At 36.5% G+C, this 13,575-nt stretch overlaps 1 protein-coding gene across 1 annotated transcript in view; it reads left to right on the top strand.

The window, feature by feature from the left end:
* Positions 1 to 13,575, top strand: part of cntnap2a (contactin associated protein 2a) — a 1,161,044-nt gene that overhangs the window by 773,554 nt on the left and 373,915 nt on the right. The window contains exon 9 of the mRNA XM_028803276.2: positions 6,938 to 7,087. Coding sequence (XP_028659109.1) covers positions 6,938 to 7,087 — 150 coding nt within the window. The remainder of the gene's footprint in view (positions 1 to 6,937; positions 7,088 to 13,575) is intronic.

The raw sequence follows: 13,575 nt of genomic DNA, 5'->3' as shown, positions 1-13,575 counted from the left end.
TAATAATAGCAGCTCACTACTCAAAACACCTGGGGCCTCATGTACGCAGGCATATGCCCAAAAATGTTGTGTAAGAACGTTTACACGTTCAAATCGCGATGTATAAAACCTAAACTTGGCATAAAGCCACGCACATTTCCAAGGTATCTCATACCTTGTCGTACACAGGTTCCCTGCTCGGTTTTGCAGACTGGTGGCACCCAGCGTCAAAGCTGTGCTACTGTTCCTGTGTGATTACCCTTTCTTTTTTAGATCCACATCCCTGACACGGCTTTATAAATACACTGAAATTAACCGCATATTATTTATTAGTTTAATGCATCTGATTGTAATTAACCTGTAACAATATAATGGTCCACAGAATGGTCAAACTATTCCAAATACCATAACTGCTTTAGTGTTGTTTCTTTCACTGCACCTTCTTCTTCTTCTTTCAGCTGCTCCCGTTAGGGGTTGCCACATCGGATCATCTTTTTCCATATTACTCTCACTGCACCACTCAGAGTATTTATATCACTGTATCTGAGTGTGAATCACAGCTGTACAGCAGCTAATTGGAAAGAGAATTATCAGTATACAGCATCAAGCACACCCCACCTCAGCCATTCGCTATTTGAAGTGCTCTCATCCGACAAACGCTTCAGAGTCTTTCCTGTGCTGACCTCGCGGTTCACAAACAGTTTCATCCCAAGAACTCTAAATGCTCTCAATCAGCCCATCAAGTGCTCCTTGTAGAACTGTTTGTACTTATAAATACAATTACCTCACTGTAAACTTATGATACAGTTATAATATTGCACAACTTGTGCCACTTTATAAAGCGCGTATTTACATATGATGACGATATCATTTTTAAGATGAAATGCAGCAAAATATGTTTATTATATTATACAGATAAAACTTTAACTTTAACTACACGGTACCGCAGCGCTAGCGAGGAGCTGGAGCTTTGTTCACGGATTGTTCCTGCCTCACGTTGTATTCTTGCTGTGGCTGGCACGACACTGGAAGGATAGATGGATAGAAAAACTAAACATGTACTACGAAGATATTTCAATGTTCCTTAAAAGTTTTGAAGAATTGGCTTTCTGAGCTTACAGATGGCTTAACATCTATTACAGAACTGATTGTGTGGCGATTGGGTATTTGGAGAAAGAAAAGTAAGGACAGGAATTGGGTGTTAGTATGTTTGAACGAAACAGTACTGCTGCAATAAATTATTTCATCGAAGGTTGCGCACGGCGTAGCAAACATCTTGCGTGAGACATGAACAATCACTGCACCACCGTGTTCCAAAGATTTTACAACATGCTTTAACACCTATCATCATGAAAATGATATCACGTATACTTCTCAGTATTTTAATTATTCAGAGAGCTGTAATATTGGATTCTTTGTCCTGTCGGAGGAAAAGAAAGCCCGGAAGCAAGTAGTGATTCACACACATAGAGCACATAGAAGATCATATACAAAACAAAGCATTTAACGTGCTACTTTAGTTACGATGGAATTTGAGAAACTAGTGAATTAAACGATTTTAAGATGAAGTTTATGATATTCTACTTTAATGACAAAATAAACTACATGATTAAAGTGGAAATTTCGAGATTAAAGTTGACATTTCGTGCTTTTTTCACACTGTGTGCCTTTTTTTTTTCTCTGTACCCTAAAAAGCGTTCATATGACTCAGACTTTGACATCTGACAACTTCTTTTTTATTTCGGGCACTGTGCGACTTTGTGAACTTGAGCTTTCGAGTTTCTCCAACACTCTCTGTCACTCAATCAACTTCCTTTTGTTGTTTATACCAAATGTTTAAACCAACAAATAGTAAGTTTTTCCTTTCCTCCACTTGGTATTCGCTGAAATTGTTCTATTTTCCCTCTTACTTTTGCCACTGTCTTTTCACAGAAGGCTGAGCTTAAGGGCTATTTATATTGATTTGCATATTCAAAGAGGCATAATTCTGGGAGGAGTTGGGGTGGGACAGCAGGCGCGTGCACGTACGTTCATTTTCACGCTGACCGGGATTTATGTAGTGGAAGAATGTGGAAGCTGCCATTCGCACAGATTTATGCATCTGGATTTTTTTGTGCGTAAGCACATTTCTGCGTTTGTGCTTACGTCATCTTATAGTGCAAATTCTACTCACAGCGTTATGCATGAGGCCCCTGGACTCGCAACCTCTTGGTTATAAGACAGCAGTTCTTACCTCTGCACCACCCAAGAATACATATCAACTTTCTGTCGATTGACATTTGAGCTTGGATTTTTAACTCATTGACAGCAACATTTAAACTGAATGATTTTTTTTTCCTTTGGTTATATTCTTAAATAAAAGCACATGTGTTTATTTGATATTTGTACTAAAGTCTTCACACATTATACAATTCACGGCATTATTAGTATAACATAGAAAAAGTTTCAGTTTTAGGTATGTGTTCAGCATTTCTTGCCTCGCATTTCCTGTCATCCTAAACACAGATGATTGTGGACATGAAACACACATGAAATGTATCTATTCCAAATAATGATATATTAGTTACCCTATACAACTCCAGGCTCCACACACCTAGATAAATACTCTTGAGCTCTAAGAATTTTGCAACTGACTTCAGCTCCATCGGTGGGGGGAAGGGATGGCAGGCTGCTTGCTGCTTGTGCTGATTGACACATTTGCAAAACAAAAGACGCTGATGGAGAGGTGCAAAGGAATTTAAGGTGGCCTGGGAGTAGGCTTCAGGGATTCTAGTGTTAATTAACGAAAGCAAAATTACAATAGAAAAACAATCATGCAAAGTTCATATGATAAGGCAGCTCTGAGTTGTGATTTGTAGCAATTTTAAATCAACATTGAGTGATTAATACTGTGTGAGCAATTCTAAGTCAAACAGTCAGAGATTATTGTCTAGTTACTTGCAGAACAGAGACAGCAGCAGGAGAGAATTTTTAATGGTAATTAATGATATGTATTAATGGTAGAGGAGAAATACAGCAATTCACACCTGTGTGCCACTATTCAATGATGTTACTTACTGCAGTTATGGTGTGTGTGTGTGGGGGGGGAGGTCTTTGCTCTAAAAAACTGAAAGGTTTTTCAGTTTTCAGTCATCAGTCTCTTTTTCTGAATGGAACACAGGAGTTAAAACATGGGCATTTGTAATGTAGCTACACTATTTACAAAAGGTTAAGGAAGAATAGCAGCAGGACATAGACACTGATAAAATAATTAAAAACTTTAAAACACAATGTTCGTTTGCATGGCAAATGGTGCTTCTAGTGTTATATACACTATATAACAGCAGTTATAAAGTTTGCTCGGTAAGATAACAGACTTAGGAGAATTTTAAGACTTTTATAGCCAAGATATTAAAATGTTCCCCAGGATAACCAAGGGGAAAGTAGAAGAACACGCTGGGTTTCTAAAGCATGTTTATTAGAAGACCAAACTATGAAATCTAAGGTGATAACCTAACTATAATGGCAAAAATGAATAAAGTTATTTTTCCTAATAGCCTTGCTTAAACAATTATTGATGAAACAACAATTTCTTAAGGTGTAGCATTTTATTGTCTTTAGTGCACTGCCAGTTTTTTGGAGGTGAAGTGATGACATCACAGTTCACAAGCTATGTGATTAGCAATGGGCCCATTGCTAAAAACAATATTGTAGCACCCACAAAAAACAGCAAACAAAATGGTGACACAATGATATCACAGAAATAGTCACAAAAATAAAGGTAAAAATAACGATACTAACACATTAAAAAACAAACAAAATAAATTAGGATGATGCCAAACACATTCTTTTTACCACATACATTATCTTGAAGTAAATATAGATATGAAACTCCAGACTGAAGTTTCATATTAGATGTACTCACTGTTTCTGTCGAGACATGTTATGTAAAATTAGTTTGTACTGAAATAGAAGGCAAATATTAGACTGAAAATGTTCAATGTTGCCTCTGAAAACCATGAAAAATATCTCGATAGAAGACCACCCCTTATTTTTTATGCAAAAGGCTTAAAGGGAACCTCTTAAACATATGTTGTAAGATGCAAAATGCATGTGTGGACCAGGATCAGTGAAGTACAAAGTGTTCCAGTCTACTTCACAGTATATCAGTCCTGGACAATCTGCCTTTCAAAAAATAAAAAAAATAATAATTAGAAAAACAACTAACCCCCTGCAAGGTCATTCACTATACATTTCATTTTCTGAGTATCATTTATTCATTATTAATTTAGGAATTCCAGAGTCATTCCCTAAATGACACATACATGGCAGGAACTAGCCCCAGAAAGTGAGATATGAGGACTATTTCGTCTCACTTGCCTCTGTTATACAATGTACATAAGTTGAAAGTGGATTTTATTTTGTTCAAGCATGTGACAACTGAAAATTAGAAGTAGCAATATGCTCTAAAGTAATATACTAATAAAGGTGTGCTACATGTCCAGTGCTAGACAAATTGTATGAAATAAGTTAAAATTTTTAAACATTGAATTGAATAGGACTAATAAAAACTAATCCTGTGCAAATAGTAATTTTTGAATTACATAACTTTTTGTGATATTGTATAATCTTGCAATGACTCGCATTGAATGAATACATGTGTGGGGAAGATGCTTTTTGATCTATAGTACATGGAGTGGTCAACACAGTGAAACAGGTTTAATTCACAGTTATGGGTGTCTTCTTTGAGAGTGTGCATTTCGTTTTTGAATTTTCATCTAGTTCTTCTGTTAACACTTTGTAAAATTTTACAAATACACTGCCTATGAAATATTAAAATATCCATAGTATAAACAGATCTAAAAAAAAAGAAGCATGCATGACTCAGTTTAACAAATGGATTAACTGGAATGGTCTGAAAGCATTCAACATGGAAATACAGGATACCTTATAAATTAAATAAAAATAATAAAAAGTCTGACTATTCAACTGCTAAAATTGAAATTAATGTTTCCAAATTAAATATCATAACATATAAAAAAGTAACCCAGTACTGTACTGACCTCTGACAGATAGCCACTGACATCAGACATTGCATGAGTTTCCTGATTGATGGTTTGAAGATTTGGTTCAAGGAACAGCATGACAAAATATCAAAAAAGTTAGATGTTTTTCTTATCACCCAAATGTTTCATAGATCTGACTACTAATTGGATCAATGGAAAAAAAATCAACAAATATCAAATAAGTACAGTGGAACCTCTAGATACGAGTTTAATTCGTTCCAGCACTGAGCTTGTATAGCGAATTTCTCGTATCTAGAACAAACTTCCCCCATTGAAAATAATGGGAATCCAGTTAATCCGTTCCGCACCCCAAATATATTAACATAAAAATCAATTTTCTAACAAATAACACTGATAAATTATATATACTGTAGTCTACCTTTAATAAATAACACTAGTAAATAATATAACTGATTATCTAAAAGAATCAAAACAGGGTGTCCAAAAGTGCAGTAGAGCATTCAATAAATCTTTAAATAATCCTTAAAAACAGTTGTGAAGTGGAGGTTTAAAATACACAAAGAATAACAATCCTTCTAACACGAGGGTTAAAACGTCAAAAGGATGCCGTCTTTAAAAAACAGAATTACAATCCCCGGTGCTTCTTCTCTGTTACGGTCTCACCACTGCGGGCTCTGCAACAGGCGAAGCACTCTTAATGCAGCTGACCTTCCTCTGCACCGTCCTGCTTCAGCTGTTTGGCTCGCCTGTTCAGCTACACGCGAGCCTGCACCCTCGCTCGCTCGCTCTCCCGCACCCGACTTCCTGCCTGCCGCAACCCTCCGTTCTCTCTCTCCTCTCTCTCTCTCTCTCTCTCTCTCTCTGTGTCTGTGTGTGTGTGTGTGTGTGTGTGTGTGTGTGCGTGCGTGCGTGCGTGCGTGCGTGCGTGCGTGGAGTTGTGGTGTGTCCGTGTGTGTGTGCGTTGTGTGCGTGTGCGTGTGTGTTGCGTGTGGTGTGTGTGTGTGTGTGTGTGTGTGTGTGTGTCTTTTCTTTCACTTCTTCTCCCCCTTAACCGGCTCGCGCTTCTCTATATATGCGGGGAGGACATTGGCAGCTGCAGCCATCAGCCACAGGAACAATCATGGATGTGGGCCAGTTTCCACCTGTGCACTTAAGTGAGAAAACGCAGACACCGCAGATCGCGGCTCGCAAGTCAATGCTACCACGCCCCCTCGCTAAGCCGCGAGCTATACCCACAGCCTGGCTCATGGCTCGTTACGCGAGCCAATGCTCGCATATAGATCTGAATTTTTCGCTCATACTTTCCTCGTAATTTGAATTTCTCAGTATACAGAGGTGATCGTATCTCGAGGTTCCACTGTATTTGAAATTCTCTTCTTAATATTTGAATGCGAAGATCATGAATGACATGTTGACTGCAGTGCATGATTATGTGAGTGAGGAGGACCTTACTAAAAGTGGGAAAAATTCCAAAAGACATAATAAGGGTGGTGACAATATCATTCCTCTACTGCTACTGAGTCAAGATAGATATAAAATAGTGGAGCCAACATTTGAAGCAAAATCCCCCTTATCTGTTTCACTGCTAAAGAGGAAACATGCATTAGAACAGGCTCAAGTAATGCAAAATTGGGAAAACATATTAAAACTATGAGGAAATAATGAGTTATAAATTAATAATATATCTATTTGTATTAATTCATTTGTAACATCAGGACTTCAAAACACATAATAATGTCAAGTACAATTGATACTGGAAAAATATTGGCTTGTTAGCATTATACAGTATATTAAATCATTTAATAATTTCTTCTCATGTACCATATTTGTTAGGTCTTTGTCACTACTTGGTCACATGGCTCATTGTCTCTCTTGTTAAATATTGATAGTAGTAAGAATAGTTATAATAATTTCACACTTCTTTTAATTTTATTTTTATTGCATTATTTCAGGTTCGAGCCTCAATGATGGACAGTGGCACGAGGTTCGATTTCAAGCCAAGGAAAACTTTGCCATGCTCACTATTGATGGTGATGAGGCTTCTGCTGTACGGACAAACAGTCCAATCCAGATCAAGACAGGAAATCAGTATTACTTTGGAGGTGAAATTTATTTATTTATTCATTTTTATGATTTAGTTATCCTACAGCAAAAAGTAATTGTTTAAACTTTACTACTGTATTAATTTCTGTTACCTAGTTTGCTTTACATTAGAAAAATATAAAACTTTAGAATAAAATTATCAATTTCCTTAAACAATAACTTCACATGACATCTTGAGAAAGCAATCCAAATGTGATATTCATTTTTATTTAAAATTGTTTTTAAATTGATTTTAAGACTTGTAAGGAAGACTTCATCATTTAACAATAAACATGTTATTTAGAAGGCCTCTGTGTCACATGACACATTTTGTTAGATCTTTGTGTATTCTCATCACACTCTTCTCAGTTTATGCAGATGTAAAAAATCTCAAACTGAGAGAATAGCATTTGAGTACCAAAGACTGAACGATTATGCTGCAGGAGGAATATGGAACTAAATATTCTCATGACATAATCCCTTCTTACCACATCGAATCATAAAAAAACATAAAAATATATAAAAGGAAAGGTATTTTTTTGCAGGAGTTATGATTTGATAGTCTGGGAGAGAAATAATATAAAACAATAAAGACTTTATTTTACTCAGGTCGTACCAGCACAATTCACTGTTTTTAACTGCAAAAACAACATGAATTTCACCAGGTTTTATCCCCTCACTCACACAATAACACTCTTTCATACATTGCCATTCTTCCATCTCAGAATAACATTGTTGCTTCTTACTCTCTCACCAAATTCAAAAGCTCTAGGGGGTCTATTCTGAGGGTCAAGTCTTGTTCTTTTTCTACTGACAAATGCATCCCTTGATTATATAGCATCAGGTAATTAAAGAGCACGTCATACAAAGAGACCACCCAAAAAATATGTCACTACACTACAGCTTTCCCTGGCGAGCCTGATGTATCTTTAGGTCATGACATCTTGGCAGAGCACAGCTGTTGTTATTAGGTTTTCTCTCTCACAAGTTAATTTCCCCCCCAAGGGAAAGAGGAAAATGCAGAGAATTTATGTTATTAATTCCTATGTAGTCAGGAGCTATAAGAGTTCACCTTGTTTGTAGCACTAAACAATAAAATATGACCATTTTTTCTACAAAATGTTTATCAAATTCCCTCAGTTTCTCAGGGGTATTCCGTTTGTTTCTTTAGCTTACAGGTCTATGTCTCAGGACTTAGATTTTTGGCTTCTTTTCAATGAGCTAAGTTTTTCTTTATTGGTATTTGTTATACTTTCTCATTACTGACAATTCATAATTATGAAAACAGTGACTATTTTCAATAGAGTTAGCAATATAAAAAGTATGATGGCTAATCAGTAAAATATACTTGTTTATAGATAATTCAGTCCTACTGTAAAGTCAACATTCTTTAAAATATACTTTCAAGGTGTAAGATATGTTAGTTTCTAAGTAATATCTCTGTTTTGATCTTTCACTCAGAGACTTGAAGTATTAGGTTTAAATTGAATGGGCAGATAGCTCAATTTCAAGTTTATATTTATTGTCATATGACAACAACAGACAAAGGATGTGTACAGTGTATCAAATACCAAAATAACATCATACATTTAATGCAGCTTCAGACAGCATACAATATGGAAGAAATACTCATGTAATTGGGGAATAAAAACTTGAGCTAAACACACAGTGATTACAGACCTTCCTGTGCACCTACAGAAGTTGATGAATATAACAGGAGATTCCAGGTTGTTTAAGGAAATAAAGGTGTTGGCGCATCTCCTTAATGATAGCTGTGATGTGTTGTGCCTGTTTCAGGTTGTCAGTGATGGTAATTCCACAAAATGTAAAGTTGCCAATGCTCTCCATAGTGGTAGGCTGTCTGGAGAGTGTTTTACCTGCTTTCTAAAGTCTATGAACAGCTCCTTGGTTTTATTAACAGTAATGGACGTTGTGTTTTTGCAGCACTTTGTCAAATGGCACTTTGTCAGATGTAAGCCATCTCAAGATTATTGTGAATCAGGCCTATATTTGTAGACTCCTTAACAAATTTCATGGAGGAGTGGAAGTAGTTTGGACACACAGTGATAAGTGAACAAGGCATAAGTCCAGCATGCTACTCCATGTTGAGGATCAATGTGCTGGAAGTAACACCATCAATCCACACATGCTGGGATTTGCCAAGTAGGAAGTATAAAATTCAGTGGCAGAATTTACTGTGGTAACTATCATCGATAATAACACTATTGATGATGGCGTAGTGTGGCTTATCTAAAATATTATGTTTAATGTTTCTAGGCACTAATCTCTCAAACAATATGCTTCCCTGGTAACAGTCCATTAGTCATAACTGTTATAAAACAAATGAACAAAAATCATTCCCCCTAATAAAACTGAAACCAAGCCTAAATGACTGTGGTGTTGTCAGACACTGTTGCACACATGAACAAATATAGCAAAAGAACTGCATTAATAGTAAAGATGACTTTCAGAATAACCCTCATGATATCTCAAGAACGTGACACTCAAACTGAAAATGTAAATAAATTACCACAATACATTAATCCATATTTAATTAAAGTAATAATAAAAGTTAAAACATACAAACAAAAATAATTGAACAGTATAAAATTACCTTTGGATAATTAATGAAAAAGTTGAAAATTTTACCTACTGAAATATGTAAAAGTTTTAACTATTCTTCTAAAACATGAAAAAGGCAACAGAAGAGACATCATTTACATGCAACTTAGCATTATCGTAAATGTTAGGCAGACAGTTGAAGAACATGTTGACCACATCCATAAGCATTGTTCTACCTAAAATAACCTCTAGATAAAAATGGAGCCATTGATATTCTGTGGCCCTCAAAAAGAACAGCAAACGTGTTGACAAAAGGGAAAGGAGATAGGCAACAGAAGGCATCACATATTCTGTTGCAATGGGCAAGTGTCAATAAACATAATAGACACTAAATGAGCATGTCTTAGAGTAATATTTGCAGAAGTAGTGTCATAAATGGAAAACATCACTTTTGTAGCATGACAGAATATCCACCACAGAACAAAGGCTTTGGCAATCCGTTGTCTAGTAAGTCAAGTACAACTGTTAATAGCACAAGAGCCAGAACAAATAATGTTTAATAGGTCAGAAGCTGAATCTAAAATATCACCGCACATAATGATCAGTGAGTGAGCAGTAAATCTTTTCTTAGACATTATTCCTAATAATTAATGTGTTTTAAGAGCTAGGGAAACTAAGGATGGCATTTTTCTTAAAAGATAAATGCCTAAGAGCAAAACAGGAACAAAGCATTTTCATTTCAACTTAATATTGCTTAAGTCGTTTATTAAAATGGAAAAATGCACTAGAGAAAGCAGCTTTATTGCCATTCAAGTAATCAAAACATCCTTCCGCTCTGCCATATCAATTTGGCTATTATTTTTTCAATCTAAAGTTTGTCATTTCCAGCTGTGCATTTTTGGCTCATCAGTAAATATTTTATCTCTTAAGATTATATTAAGCATACATTCTAGAATGATGACACCCACTGCTTAGTGCTGTACACAATATTTGTTTTTAATATTAATCCTTAATTTTGTTTAAATTATATTCATCCATCAAAACAAATTTACTGGCTGTCACAAAACACCAAAGTAGCATGTTGTGGGCATATACTATAAATCAAACTTTAATAAACAGAGTGAGCAGACTAGAACTGATATTGACTGAATAGAAATATGCTGTATATACAGTGAGGAGTGGCCAACTAGTACTCAACTGCCACGGGCAAGACCACTGTCATGGTGCAAACCTCAAGAGACTGTCTCATGGACAGCCCCTCTTGGGAGAAAGTAGAACATTGGTAGACCAATCTAGGGACCACTAGGCAAGGAATGGCTCCCCATTAGTGCAATGGGTAGATACAGATAAAGGGAGAAGGAGAGAGACTGGCATCTTGGTTGTATTTGTGCAGTTTTCCTCACTGACCCTAGAGGTATCTGAGTTTTATTAGGAAACAAATATAACAAAACCTCTAGGATAAGTAGTGGAAGTACAGTGTGTTCCTAGGTGAGGAAACTGGGGAAAGTTGTCTTTTGAAGAATAAGGAATCCTGTGTATTTTCTGGGTTGTCTGTCTTAAATGGAAATACCGAGCCTTCTTCCTCTCTTTCAAATATTGTGTTTTGTCACCTAACAGGCTAAAAAGTAATAACTGGTCCCCTTCTAGTGTTATTAGCTGTCAGCTTTAAAGAGACAATGTGGTTCCAAGTCTTCTGAACTGAGATTATGAACTTACCACATTAAACTTCTGTGGCCTCTAAGATTGCAATGAAGGCTAAAATGTAAAAAAATTGTAAAAAATTTAATTTTAAAAAAGTTAATTGTAGAAAGTAATCATCTTCAAATATAATATATATATATATATATATATATAATATATATATATACTGTATATATATATATATATATTATATATATATATATATATATATATATATATATATTATATATTTGCAGCTGGAGATCCCACAAAGGGAGAAAAAATGAATCATGTATCATAAAGTAGTTTTTATTCCTGAGCTTTCCTGAGACCAGAGGTCTTCATCAGAGGATAATGCTTAGACTTACAAGAATCAAAGGTAATATATAGCAACACATTAAGTCGGGGTGGGGTGGGGGTGGGGGGAGGTGACTAAGTCAGTATGATCAAAGGGGGGGGGGGGGGGGTTTATAGTTTATTTATTATGTACATGTTCTTCTTAAGTTAGCATATGCTGGATTTATGTCCAAGTGTCTGTTGATGGCGTTTTCATTTGATAGCCAAGACTCGGCAACTCTCTGGCACTTTTAGTACTGGCCTTAAATTTTACTTTTACATTGTCCCAGTTGAATGTGTAACCTGTTGATTTAGTATGTGCATAGATCAATGATAGTGCGTCCTTTCTTCTGACAGCGTTGCGATGTTCCTGTACACGTGTTGAGATTCTTTTTGAAGTTTGTCCTATGTATACCGCTGAGCAAGAATTGCATGGGATACTATAAACTGCGTTTCGTGTTTCTGCTGTCGATTTCTTGTTTTTGGCATTAAAGATGACTGTGCGCAAATTGTTCGTGGGTTTGTGTGCTATTCTGACGCCCCACTTGGTCAGGATGCGCGCTGTACCTTCTGACACCTTGTGGTGATAAGGGAGTGAGTGCCAGGTTGGGTGGGGGTTCTGATTTAAGTCAATTGTTTGCTGATTTATTTGGCGTCTCCTGTGTAAGCTACGATTAATGAATGTTTTTGAGTATCCGTTTGAGGTGAAAAGGTGGAAGAGATAGCGTCTCTCATTAATTTTTGTTTCCTTAGTATTACAATGAGTGTGGACTCGTCTGAATAGGGTTTTCACACAGCTCCGTTTATGAGATACTGGGTGGTTGCTGGTGAAGTGTAAAATCTTGTCTGCATAGCATTCTGTGGATCTCCAGCTGCAAATATGCAAACCGTATCACAGACCTTCTCTTCCACACATACATATATATATATACACATACATATATATATATATATACACATACATATATATATATATATATATATATATATATGTATATATATATATATATATATATATTATATATATAAAATGGCAAAGGTGCTATATAAGCGTCGACCCGACACAGACTGACAACGTAGGCACGTGTAAAATAAACAAAAAGAACTTTTATTTTTCTTCAGCTGTGGGGGCACATCTTTCCCGTGTCCCACAGGCTCAAAACAGGCTCAACACAGTCCCAAACCACACTCTTCTTCCTCCACTACTTCTCCCAGGCAGCTTCGTCTTCGTCCTCCTCGTCCTCCTTCCGACTCTGGTGCCTAGAGTAGTGGCTGCAGGCTTCTTTTATAGCACCCTCAGAAGTGCTCCAGGTGCTCATTGACCTACTTCAGGCTGCACTTCCGAGTGTGCCTGCAGTCCAGCCCACATGGGCTCGTTAAGCCATGCAGCTCCCCTTGGCGGTGGCCACGGAGCCCAACAGGAATGAGCTCCGATGTTCCAAACTATTGGCCCCGATGCAACCCAGGGGGGCTGCCAACAAGTGTTCTGGGGGACGTAGTTTGCATCCCATGACTGCTCCCCCAGATACAGTGTCAAAGGGGCGTCTTGGCCATCTGTCACAGTATATATATATATATATATATATATATATATATATATATATATATATATATATATATATATATAAAAACTGGGACACAATTCAAGGCAAATACTAAGAGTGTCAGAGCTGGTTGATGGCATTTGGACAATAAAATTTATAGCTGAACTATTCTCAAAAATAATTGGAGAGGACCTTAAATCAGACACCTAGAAAGGCAGGTAGATAGATAGATAGATAGATACTTTATTAATCCCAAGGGGAAATTCACATACTCCAGCAGCACCTTACTGATACAAAAAACAATATTAAATTAAAGATTGATAATAATGCAGGTAAAAAACAGACAATATCGTTGTATAATGTTAATGTTTACCCCCCCCCCCGGG

Source organism: Erpetoichthys calabaricus, chromosome 6, assembly GCF_900747795.2.
Source record: "Erpetoichthys calabaricus chromosome 6, fErpCal1.3, whole genome shotgun sequence".
Taxonomy (NCBI): domain Eukaryota; kingdom Metazoa; phylum Chordata; class Cladistia; order Polypteriformes; family Polypteridae; genus Erpetoichthys; species Erpetoichthys calabaricus.
Note: the sequence above shows the minus strand (reverse complement) of the source record. Positions and strands in the feature narration are given on the sequence as shown.